The sequence below is a fragment of the Diabrotica undecimpunctata genome, chromosome 4 (assembly GCF_040954645.1).
Source record: "Diabrotica undecimpunctata isolate CICGRU chromosome 4, icDiaUnde3, whole genome shotgun sequence".
NCBI classification, from domain to species: Eukaryota; Metazoa; Arthropoda; class Insecta; order Coleoptera; family Chrysomelidae; genus Diabrotica; species Diabrotica undecimpunctata.
In genome coordinates, this window is record NC_092806.1 from 68,942,151 (window position 1) to 68,955,213 (window position 13,063).

The following is a 13,063-nucleotide window of genomic DNA, read 5'->3' on the forward strand; positions in this document are numbered from 1 at the left end:
CTATTGATATCAGTTTTGTGTTAAACTCAGGAAAGTGCACCTTGAAAAGTTCTTTCAGGCCTTACTCACCATTCTGAGTTTATTCACCTGATTTCTTTTGGAGTGAAGGAATACTTATCTCTTCATCTGAGGTTTCTTTGGGAGAACTTTATGGAGCCTAGACATTTCTGCAGTCTGTTCTATCTTGTCGCAATGACTTTTCCATAATTATCTTTGTCATTCTCAAATCCTTATTATATTCAGCCAGAGCCAGAGCTTTGTTATAACCGCCCCACTCACCTGATCTTTAGACGAAAGAACTGACTTCTGTTCTTTGATCTGTTAAGTTTGTTATTCCATCAGTGAACTTTCCTCTTAGAATTTCCCAGTGTCTCCAGAAATCTTTAAACGCTGACATGACAAGCTGTTAAAATTGTTCGGCGGCCATGTCTAGGTCCAGTGTATGCCTTATCATCCCTTTACTGTCTAAACAATATTCCAGGTCCGTTTAATATGCTTTCCAGTTTATTTTACGAGGGTTGCGATAAGTTTCCTTGATAGGTTCATTAGCTGTTATTTTAAAACAGATGTGTCCTTGATCTGAACAAGACAACTCATCTTACACATGCCATTTTTTAACAGATTACCAATTACCTACTTTCGTGTAAGGTTAAGAAAGTTTGTTTGTTTTCTACGTTTTATATGTCTAAATCATATTCGGTAACAAAATGTAATACTGACTCACCTCTTTCATTTGTATTTGTACTGCTCCAAGTCAGAGAAGGTGCGCATTACATCACAGCATCGTATCACAGCCGATGATCAATTGTAGTCAATTTTACCTGCAATATCTCAGTAGCTCAAGTAGCTGTTCTAAATCCATTGGTGGTGGTTATTTGGAATTATTATATGGGAGATAAGCTGATCTGAGAATGATCTCCTTCATAATTCCTTTCTCTGTGGTTTTCACTTTTACTAATGTAACAGTGGTTGTTGCTTGCTGATATATGTTATAGGTATAGTATAAAAGAACTAATGGCCGTTATATTAAGGTGGCCGCTATTGTCGGGTTTTGCAATAACATATACATAAAAGATATTTGGAACTTTATTTATTTCATTATTAAAACAAATATTATTTGATACATGAACGAAAAACTACTAAAATTACATATATGCCAATTTTTCTTTATTTTAAATTCTTTAGCTGTCATTATTATCAAGGTAGTTTGATTTGATTTCTCGATTGTTACTGGGTGGGGTCGAGTAGTGAGAGTATTGGCCATAAACCGAACGATTTCAGATAGCGCCAGGTAGTGACACTTTATTTTTATTATTGCTCTTGTATAGTCACATACGTGGAGGTATCCGTGCTCCGCCATTGTATTCTATATATGAAGCAATAATAATATTAGATGTATATTTTCCCCTTGATAGTAAGAATCATTTAACGACATAAAATACTTAGAAACTAAAAAACGATTTATTAACTTTGTATTACACAATATTAAACTTAATAATATATTTATTGCTAACAATCTTCACTTTAATAAATATTAAACTATTAGATTATCACCCATTTAAAATATAAAAAACACTAATTATGATTTTTCACCATATTTTACATTTGTTCTTTGGATTCATTGGACTTCCAGCAGGACAGTGAAAAGCGTTTGCAAAATCTGGTGAATTCTGAAGACTCCCCAATACTCTTATAGCATTTGGACAGTGTTCATCATATTCGATTGCGGTTGTGAGATCTTCAATTGATGCCGTTTGACACCATATCTAAAATAAATAATAAAGTTCCTAAAATGTAATTTATAGTGTATTTTTGTAGTTTTAAAAGAAAACTGCTAATTAAACTGTTTAATTAAGGAGGCCGTCCTTGGCGGTACATAAGTAAACAGTGCTTTTCTTCGGTCCTACAAAATTTGCAATTTATGGTGAGATTTATGCATAGTGTTTAGATAAGTTATAGTGCAATAATTAGCTGATAAACTGTAAGTCATCTGTATATAATTATTAGCCGCAAATCAAATTGGTCTCGATTTACAATTTAAATAACCTTAAAATTTCGTATCGAGGTGTATTGGGGTGTGCATGCCGTTGTTATCAGCAACTGGACAGTCAAAACCAATCTACCACCGTTAAGTCATATTCAGCTTTAGCCCAGCAGCAACTTCCAAAAAAAGATCACGCTATATGATTCCAATGGCCCAATCGAGGTTTAAGATCAAATTATTAAAGATGGAGATATTAACATTTATATCTTTTATTGTGGCATACGTCAATAGCTTTAGAGGTTGCCTTCTAAATGCATTGTTTCATATGTGTAGGGAGTTTTTCTAAGGATCGTTAATTATCTTGACTACGTTTTTGTCTAATCATTTTCAATATAAAGTAGTTGTTGCTACCACAAGTTATTCTCCAGTCACTTTAAAGTCTTGATTTTTTTTATAAATGCTGGTCATACTATCAATTATTGATTTTAAGATACTGGTAGATTGTATTCGTTTTTTTATTGCTCATGTCCTCCAATAAAATGATTTCTTGGAGATTCCTACATTTTTTATATTATCATTAAATTATTTAAACAAATGTTCTTTATGAAATAGAAATTCAAAGTGGTATGAAGTTCAAATAACGTGATATCGATTCAATTAAGAACCGACATAACACTATTTCAGAACAGAAATAACACTATTTGAGGGATAAAAATGAGCATTTTGACATTTTACAAAACAGTTTATTGCAATAATTTAAGGACTGAAGAGTCCTTACTTTAGAGAGAGACTTTTTGAGTCATACATAATAATTTAGAAGTTATGACTAAGATTAAAAGGAACGATTCAGTTGCTGCGCCACGAAAGTTTATAACCAAGTTTATATCATTAACTACAAATTCAATGTATTCAATTCAATTCAATTCAATTCCATTGTACTAAATTTAATGTTTATCTGTACTTAATAGAAATACAGAAACAACAGACAAGTGATACTAAATTTTTGGCAAATAAATTTGTAAAAAGAAAAAAACAGTGGCCATAGAAAGTATATAAAAAGCAATATAGGTCGATTTATACATATCCTTGCTGTGTCCGTTCCGTGTCAGTGCCGAGTCTGGGTATTTTTAATGTTATATTTATATACAACAACGTTGGAACGGTGTGAGTACCGGGCCGAATAAGAGAGGAAAACGTTATTACATATTTCTGTGTGAAAGATAGTTGAAAATATGGCGCCTTGGATAGAAGACCTTACCATGTTGGCATTATCACTTGATGAAGATAAAGAGCAAGAGCAGAAAATGAAAAAACAAAAAGTGTGCATCCTATGTGGAAAAAAAGAAAAACCGAAGAAAAATTTAAAATGTACAAAAAATTATTGGACGATGAAACAAAATTTCACGAATATTTTAGAATGTCGCAGTACTCTTTTTTTCTTTTTTCTTTAATATATTATATAAAAAATCATAACATACTAACCGCACATCTCCTGCTTATCTGTTTACCAGACCTCGCGTTTACAAAACAATATAATCGTGTTTATACAAGTCCGTGCGGTCCGCGTCATTTCCGTGCATCATCAGTGCCGGAAACAAAAATATTGTTTGGGGTTAATTACAGGCCGGGCACGGACGGCCCCCATCCGGAAAACGGTAATGTATAAATATACTAATAAGAGTACATTATTGTGTTTTTTTGCTAGTCACTGTCATAACACGGAACGGACAAGGCACGGTTATGTATAGATCGACCTTAAACGTTCAGTCTAAGACTCATAGACTAACAGTAATTGTGATAGTCCTTAACCCTTCCTGTAAATAATTTACCAAAATTTAAAATAAAAAGCTGATACCAAATAACAATACAAATATAAGGCATCAATGGAATTTTTCATCAGTGTTATAAATACTATTTATCAATAAAGGCAAGGAAACGAAGCACTAAACCTACCAATTTTCCTCAGAAAAATGAACCGGTGTGAAACTTTTTGCTTTCGATTCGGAAAAGTGTCAGCAAAGTTTTTAAATAAAATTCATAGTTGTAAAATGAAAATTGCGTTTTGTACGCAAGAAAAATGCATTTCCAAAGTGCATAGAAAATGTAAAATTTACGACTAGGAAACTATCGACAGTAATGAGTTTAATTATGTTTCAAGAAATTTTCGAGTTCGATGACCTCGAATATGATAACTACAATTATCTTCGAGCTGCCTGTTGCACACAATGTACCTGGTCTTCTGGAGTATGTTAATTTTATTCTAAATCAGTTGACAGTCATAACTCATGGGTTTTCGAAGTCGCTGAATACAAATATTATAATGACGATAGTGCTCGAGCTATCAGGTGTTCAGGATGGACTTCGTCTCTTAGGGTTTTATATTATTGTCATTCGTAACCAGTCGAAGGTCATTACTTGGAAGGTTTCCGCGGTCGCTGAACACGAATATTATGACGGTGATGATCCTCGAACTACCTGGTGCATAGGATGAACCTCGTCTTCTGAATTCTTATGTTATTATCATTCGAAATCAGTCAAAACCTCCTCGGGGGTTTTCGAGGTCGATGAACACGAATATTACTACCTAGAGCCCAGTATGGACCTCGTCTCTTTTATGTTATTTTTATTTAAAATTAACCGAACGTCATTATTCGTGTGTTTTTGGGGTTGCTGATCACGAATATTACGACGGCGATGATCTACAAGGTATCTGTTGTCCAGTGTGGACCTTGTCTCCTGAATGTTTTTGTTATTCTGTTATTTATTATTTTTATTGACATAAACTCCAAGAGACGAGGTTACACTTGGCAACGGCATTGGCCGTTGTAATATTCTTGTTTAACCACTCCAAAAATGGTGAATATTGGGTTTGTGATGGTTGCAATCAGAATATTCATCATCAATGTGCCAATCTGACAGCATCAGAAATCAGGGTGTTGGAGTTGAAGGGAAGAAGAGTCCTTAAAACTTTTTTGCGAATCCTGTGAGGAGGGTATTAAAATGATTCCTATGATAAAGAAGCAAATCAGTTCTCTTGAACAAAAGGTGGAACAACTTATTGATAAAATTAGCTCACTAGAACTGCCTAGAGATAACAAAGCCACAGATCTTGACACCATCATTCAGGAAGTGGAGGAACGTAAATTCCGTGAAAATAATATTATTATTTATAACCTCCATGAAACCAACTCTAGCACAGCACCAGCAAGAATTGAAGAAGATATGAAGAAAGTTAAACAAACTTTAAGCGTGATCAATCCCAATATTCAAGTTAAAAAAGTCATTAGACTTGGTAATATCAAGAATAATATGTCACGTCCACTTAAAGTAGTTCTTGAAAATAAGAATGTAGCACTATCAATTTTAAAAAATAAAAATAAACTTGCTGCATCCAATATTAAGATTAGCTCCGATTCCACCTATCTACAGAGAAAATACCTTAGTGAACTTCGTACTAATTTGGCAGATAGGGTTTCAAAAGGTAAAGAAAATCTTACCATTAGGTACATTCGTGGCGTACCAAAAATAGTAATCCAGAAAAAAAACTGAATTCCAGGGGTACCTCCCACATTGTGTCTAATGAACTAACAGTATATTATCAGAATGTTAGAGGAATTAGAACTAAGCTTGGTGCTCTTGAAGAAAGTGCTGCTACAACTGACTATGATGTGCTTATATTTACTGAGTCGTGGTTGTGTGATGGTATCAGTAGTGACGAATTGGGACTTTTAGATTTTAATATATATCGAAAGGACCGCTCTCCATTAACTAGTGTTAAAGTAATTGGAGGGGGTGTCCTTATTGCAGTTAAAAAATGTTACTCATCGAGGTCTATTCTATTACCACATGCTCACTTGGAGGAACTGTTTGTCGAAGTTCGCACTCTGAATCAATGCTATATACTTGGTACAGTTTATCTTCCGCCTAATTCAGCCTTAATATGCTATGAGAATCATTATATTAGTGTAGAATCTGTCTGTAACAATTTTCCTGAACACAAGTTCATTCTAACAGGAGACTACAATCTGCCAAACAGCGAATGGTACCATGATGAAAGAGGTGTCTTTAGTAATAATAGTAACACTGCTACTGATACTTTAGTTGATACTTTTGCATTTCATAACCTATTTCAGCTCAATCAAATCACAAATTGCAACGGAGTTTTACTTGACCTAGTTTTTGCAAATGATAATGAAAATGTAACAGTTGAAATTGCTAACGATTACTTATTGCCTTGTGATCGTTATCATCCTGCGTTATCAATTTCTTTAGCTATAAAAGATAATATGCCCGAGCTTCAATATGATAGTTTTGCCTTCAATTTTAGGAGAGGAGACTATGTTGCTCTTAATATGTATCTTGCTAGTATCTCCTGGGAGAACGTTTTAGGTATTTGCAGAGATATTAACGAAGCCACGGAACTGTTCTACTCCATACTGCAGTTTGGTGTCAATTGTTCAATACCACGTACAAGATTAAAAAATCCCAAATTTCCTCGTTGGATGACTAATGACCTAAAATCATTAATATTTAGGAAAAAAATGGCTCACAAGATATATAAACAAACAAATTCTTGGGACGATTATCTACTTTTCTCTTCCTTGAGAACCAAATGCAAAGAACTAAGCAGGTCATGTCATGAAATTTATATAAGTCAAACTGAATCTAGAATTAGTTCAAACGTAAAGCACTTTTGGAATTTTGTTAACAGCAAACGCAAAAATAATGGTCTACCAAACACAATGTTTTTTGGAAACACAATGCTTAATAATGGTGCGGATATCGTTAATAGCTTTGCGCAATGCTTTCAAAATATTTACAGAGCAAATGATGATGATTTAATACAGCCCATCTTAGAGTATGAGAAAACAGTGAGTCTAAATTCTTGTAATGTATCTATTGAAATCATATTTGAAAAATTAGCCAATTTGGACATTTATAAGGGCTCAGGGCCAGATGGAATTCCACCCATACTATTAAAAAAATGTAGATGTACTTTAACCCATCCCTTATATTTTCTGTTTTCTCATTCACTTGATTCAGGTATTTGTCCAAGTTTGTGGAAATCTAGTTTTATTGTTCCTATTCATAAATCAGGTGACAGGAGTAACATAGCTAACTACAGACCAATAAGCATTCTTTCTTCTATTCCTAAAATACTAGAGAGTATAATATGTGACTCTATTAAAACACCTTTATGCAATGTACTAATTGAAGAGCAACATGGTTTTCTTTCAGGTAGATCAACTTCGACAAATCTTTTACTTTTCACGCAATACATATCTGATGCTTTGGAAAGGAGACTACAGGTGGATGCTATTTATACAGATTTCTCCAAAGCATTTGACACTGTGAATCATAAATTGTTGTGTAACAAGCTTAAAACTATTGGATTTACAGGCAATCTGTATAACTGGTTATGTAGTTACCTAACTAGCAGAATACAACGTGTTAAAATTAAACACTTTCAATCTAGTGAGATCTCCGTAACATCTGGTGTTCCACAAGGAAGCCACTTAGGGCCTTTCCTTTTTAATATATTTGTTAATGACATTAAATCTCAAATTAACTTTAAATTTTTGCTATTTGCTGATGATTTAAAAATCTATAGAATTGTCGAAGACGTCTCAGATTGTGAAAAACTCCAAATTGATATTAACAAAATTATGGCATGGTGCAATTGGAACCAAATGAGCATTAATGTTGGAAAATGTCACTTTATTAGTTTCTGTAGAAGAATTAACAACCTCTCTTATAATTACAAATTAGCTGAAGAACCACTGAAGGCTGTCTCAACTGTAAGAGATCTAGGTGTTCAATTAGATTCCAAACTAAATTTTTGCGCTCATTTTGATTATGTGAATAACCAGGCATTTAAAATGTTAGGCTTCATTATTAGAACCTCTAGATGTTTGCATAACATTAATTCCATCAGACTGATTTACATTTCCCTAGTAAGATCTGTTCTTGAGTATTGCTCAGTCGTTTGGTCACCCACTTATGAAGTCCATATAGCCAAGCTTGAAAAAGTCCAAAATAAATTCATTAGGTACTTAAGTTTTAAATTACACAAACCTTTAAGCGACCATTCCTACTCAGAAATTAGAAATACATTAAACCTTCCTAGGCTATCTTCCAGACGGATGTATGCTGATGTTTTGTTTCTTCATAAACTACTGAATTCAAAAATTAATTGCAATGATCTACTGTCTCTAATCGACTTTAATGTTCCCTCTAGAGTTACTAGAACATCTCATAATTTTGCAATTAAATTTCATCGCTCTAACTTTGGTAGGCATTCTCCACTGAGTAGAATCATTCTAAATGGAAATAGAATAGACTTTGATTTGTTGCTGTGCGCTTCAGAAAATGTCTGTAGAATGTGTTTAAAAAAAATTTTGTAATTTTATGTGATATGTATTTGCTATGTGCTTTATATAGTTTTAATATTTGTTTTTTTTTTCTATATGGCTGCATCGCCAATTCTTTTCATACATATTTGCTATATCTTTGTAATTATTGTATCACTAGATAATACTTGTAATACTTTGTGTATATATTGAATTGGGTGGTATCCCGTTAATAAATAAATAAATAAATAAAAAACCCCCGAGTAATGACTTTTGACTGATTTATAATGAAAATAACACAAAACTCCCAGAGAAGGTATCCACCCTCCACCAGATAGCTCGAGAACCATCGATGTGATAATATTAGTATTCAGTGACCTCGAAAACTTCCGAGTAATGACTTTCGACTGATTTTAAATGGAAATAACATATAACTCCAGGAGACGATGTCCACTCTAGGCACCAGGTAGCTCAAAGATCATAGAAGTTATCATATTCGTATTCAGTGATCTCAAAAACCCCCCGAGTAATGGCTGTTGACTGATTTCTAATAAAATTAATATACTTAGGGAGACGAGGTCCATTCTGGGTACCAGGTAGCTCAAGGACAACTGTCGTTATAATATTCATATTCAACGACTTCGAAAACCCCCGAGTAACAAAATTCCAATCATTCCTGTCGATATTTTTTAAGTTGCAAATTTTTTATTTAGGCAGCTTATAAAAGAAATATGGACACAGAAATCCCTCCCCAATGATTGGAATATTGGAATACTTTGCACCATACACAAAAAAAGGAGATATCTTTTAATGCTCTAATCACATAGGAATTACGCTTCTAAATGCAGCGTATAAAATATTTTCTACAGTACTATGTCATCGTATGCCACCATATGCAAAACGCATAGTAGGAAAATACCAGTCTAATTTCAGAGGTGATAAATCGACAATTCATCAGATTGCAACCCTGAAACAAATTTTGGAAAAAACACTATAATATGGCATTGATAATCATTACATATTTATAGACTAGGAAGTTGCCTACGATTCTGTGAATAGAAGAGAAATGTTCAAAGCAATGAAAGAGCTAGGAATACCAAATCAGTTGGTAAATTTAACAAAACTAACCCTTGAAAAAATTGAATGTAGAGTACGAATTCAGGGGAACCTTTTAAAACAAATAACGGGCTGCGTCAGGGAGACCCTCTTTCCTGTATGCTGTTCAATCTGGCTCTGGAGAAAGTAATACGTATGTTACAAATAATAACCACTGGTTCAATATATAATAAATCAGTGCAAATCCTGGCATATGCTGATGATATCAATATTATTGGGAAAACGGAAAACGCTGTACGAGAGGCGTATGTAGCATTAAAAGAATCAGCTACAAAAATGGGTTTAATAATAAACACCAACAAAACGAAGTATATGAAAATAAGCACGCAACCACAAATACTACGCCCAGTTGTTATAGAAAACGACGTCATCGAAGCAGTGAACGAATTTGTATACCTGAGAGTGCTCCTTAACACTGAAAATAATACTACCGCAGAGATAAACCGCAGAATTTGCACGGCCAACAGATCCTATTTTGGGCTCAATCTCCTCCTTAAATCCACAATTATATCGAGAAATGCAAAAATAAAACTCTACAAAACAATAATACGCCCAGTCCTACCGTATGGTTCAGAGACCTTGATTTTAACAAAAAATAATGAAAACATGTTAGGATGCTTCGAAAAGAAAAGTACTAAGGCGAATTTATGGAGCACTAAATGACAATGGAGTGTGGAGAAGACGATACAACTTCAAACTTTATAGAATATACCAGGAACCTGATATCGTAAAACATATTAAGATAGGATGTCTGAGGTGGATAGAGCATGTCATGCGAATGGGACAAAATGACCCAGCTAGAAAGAGGCTCCTTGATAGACCTATTGGTGAGAGAAGAAGAGAAAGACCTAGAACAAGTTTCCTTGATAGAATCGATGAAGACATGAGAAATATGGGAATACGTGCTTGGCGGAGAAAGGCGATAGATAGGGACGATTGGAGGGAAATTCTTGAGAAGGCTAGGACCCAGGTGAGGTTGTAAAACCAGAATGATGATGATGATGAATTTTTTATTTTGTATGCACTTTGGAAATAGATTTTCCTTATACACAAAATGTGTGGATGTTGCTGCGGATAATTGGTAGGTTTAGTGCTTTTTAATGCTTCATTTCATCGTCTAATAAAGGTAATACTACCTTTACTAGGTATTTCTAAATAATATAATTTATGATAGTCATTTCTACTTTTCGAACAGCAAAAACTTACATTTGCATAAGCAATAAAAAACAGTTGAAAGCTGGTATAATTTTCGAAACCTGGCAATTTTGGTTCTTCGCCGTGCTTAGCTACATATCTTTTATAAGCACCAATTGCTTCATTTAGACCACCATTGTCTGCTATGTTTTCTCCCAAAGTCTGTTTACCATTTATCTATAAAAAATATTAACAATATAAAATATTGCTATTAAAAATGGATTTGTTAAACTAAATACGTTATGGAATTACAAAAACAATTTTTTTCAAAGATGTGGGAAAAAATAAACTGTAATAACATTAAATAACATAATTATATCTAAGTTTCTTTTGTAAAAACAAATATAATTAAAAAATGCCAGAAAAAAAAGCAAATAATAAATCCATACCAAAAATTTTCTTTCGATAGAACAAATAAACATGTACAAATTCTTTTTGGGTATATGATTTCATTAGAGTGTCATAAAATATTGGTTATAAATTGAGTTGCTCAGAAGCACAAAGTCCTAAGTGTAAAATTTTTGTTTTGAAATATCGGCAAATGTTTTGAAATTGAACTAAGAATGAAACCAGTTTGTTTTATTAACGAGTATTATTATATTCACTTACACAAACATTCTTGGAACCTTATACAATATATAAGTCAAAGGAAAAAAAGATTAATAAAACTTTCACTTGGGTCACCCATTGATATGTTTCCGATCCAATATCTATTGCCTCCACTTTTTTGACTCTGAAGGTCTTTATATTTTAGTTGCTCTATGGGTCTTCCAGCAGGATAGAGGATGTCCAAGTCTTCTCTTTTTATCTGAAAGACGTCTGTTCTTTTTTTTGAGACGTCAATACACTCCCGTTATTAGGATATTTAATATAGATTTTGAAGGGCTCTTCTGCTTTGAACATTAGTCACTGTATTTTAAGCCATTCTACTTTTATATCTTGCTTCTCTCTTTTCCAGTTTGTAAGTAACTTCTTTAGTTTTTCAGTACACTTTTGTTTTTCGTCTCAAAGTCTCTGTCACAATGGCAAATAGGAGTGACCGGATACTAGAAACTTGTGATGTACGACTGTGGGACTGAAAGTATTAGAGACAGTCATGTATGTACAAATATATGCCAGTTTAATATTTCGATTCTGACCTCTGCATTGATCGCTGTACAAGATCAAACCGGTGTGTTAACATACGTTTTTACGTAGTGTAAAATGCAAGAACCAATTTCTTGTGGGCCACGTGAGGCTATGCTTTCATGCCATACATGTTGGCATTAGAACATGAGAGCATAACAAACAGTTTGCATTAGAGCATGGAAAAAAAAGTTATTGGATAGGGAAAAATGAAAGGAAGTCCTGAAGCAAGCCAAGGCACATGAAGGGTTGCAGAGCCCTGGTCATAATGATGATATTCTGATGCCAAAGATTGTGAATTACTATAAACCTCCCCGCTTTTTTGCCTGAGATTTTAATGTAATAATTGTTTTTCAGGCAGCTCTTGACTTTGAATTTCCGAGGAGTCTGTCAATGTGAGTACATTGTTTATCCCAAAATTCATTTTTATCTTTCTTTACTGCTTTTTTGTTTATAATTGTATATGGCATATATTTTTCTATCCTTTGGTGTTCTTACACTAAGCAATTTTTCATGACTTTGTCTTTTTTTTTCTAATTCTATTTTATATCTTACATGTTCACCAATATGGTTTTGGATTCCTTATATTTGTTTTCTCCTCTTTTTCTGATGCTTTCATAACAGTATGCAGATACTCTTTAAGTTTTATCTATTTTCCTCCGATGTTTCTTCGTGTGTTTTCACTAGTTTTTTTGCTATTATCGTTTTGGGTAAGAATCTTATAGATTCATATTGGATACTATCCAAATAGTATTTAGGGTATTCTGGATATTCGCAGTGGTTTTAGTTTGCGTTCTGTTCTTTAGTTTTGCTCCATAGGTATATTTCATTTATATATTACACATAACTAAAAAATGGTCTGTTAAGCACATTGCTTCGCGTTTTATTTTAACGTCCAAGGGTCTTATTATACTTTGTTGTTTAGAATGTTTAGATAATATTAGCAGAATTCTATAAGCCGATCTTCACTATCATTTGTTGTTTTCCTTCCAAACGGTCCTACAATAATGCTTTGAAGATTTCTACGCAAACTCCATTAAAATCTCCTAGGATAATAATTTTTTCTTACCGCTTATATTATCCAGAAGAGATGCTAGAACTCAGAAGTTTTCAAGAACTCATTTTTATATTCTACACGTGCATAATAATTATCCTGTGCATATACACCTACTACAACTATGACTAACTCCTAAAAGCACTATTGTGGTAACCTTTGGAAGGGAAACAACAAATTATGATAGTGAAGATCGACTTATAGAATTCTGCTAATATTATCTAAAAATTTTAAATGGCC

General features: G+C 33.4%; 1 protein-coding gene across 2 annotated transcripts in view; it reads right to left on the reverse strand.

Moving 5' to 3' along the window:
• Positions 1–1,276: 1,276 nt before the first annotated feature.
• Positions 1,277–13,063, reverse strand: part of Nep5 (M13 family metallopeptidase neprilysin 5) — a 144,559-nt gene continuing 132,772 nt past the window's right edge. Inside the window, exons 12-13 of one of the 2 annotated variants that reach the window (XM_072529685.1) lie at positions 10,657–10,821; positions 1,277–1,766 (exon numbers count right to left, since the gene is read on the reverse strand). In XM_072529685.1, coding sequence (XP_072385786.1) covers positions 1,590–1,766; positions 10,657–10,821 — 342 coding nt within the window. In that variant the 3' untranslated portion in view covers positions 1,277–1,589. The remainder of the gene's footprint in view (positions 1,767–10,656; positions 10,822–13,063) is intronic. The other variant, XM_072529684.1, reaches the window with a different exon arrangement.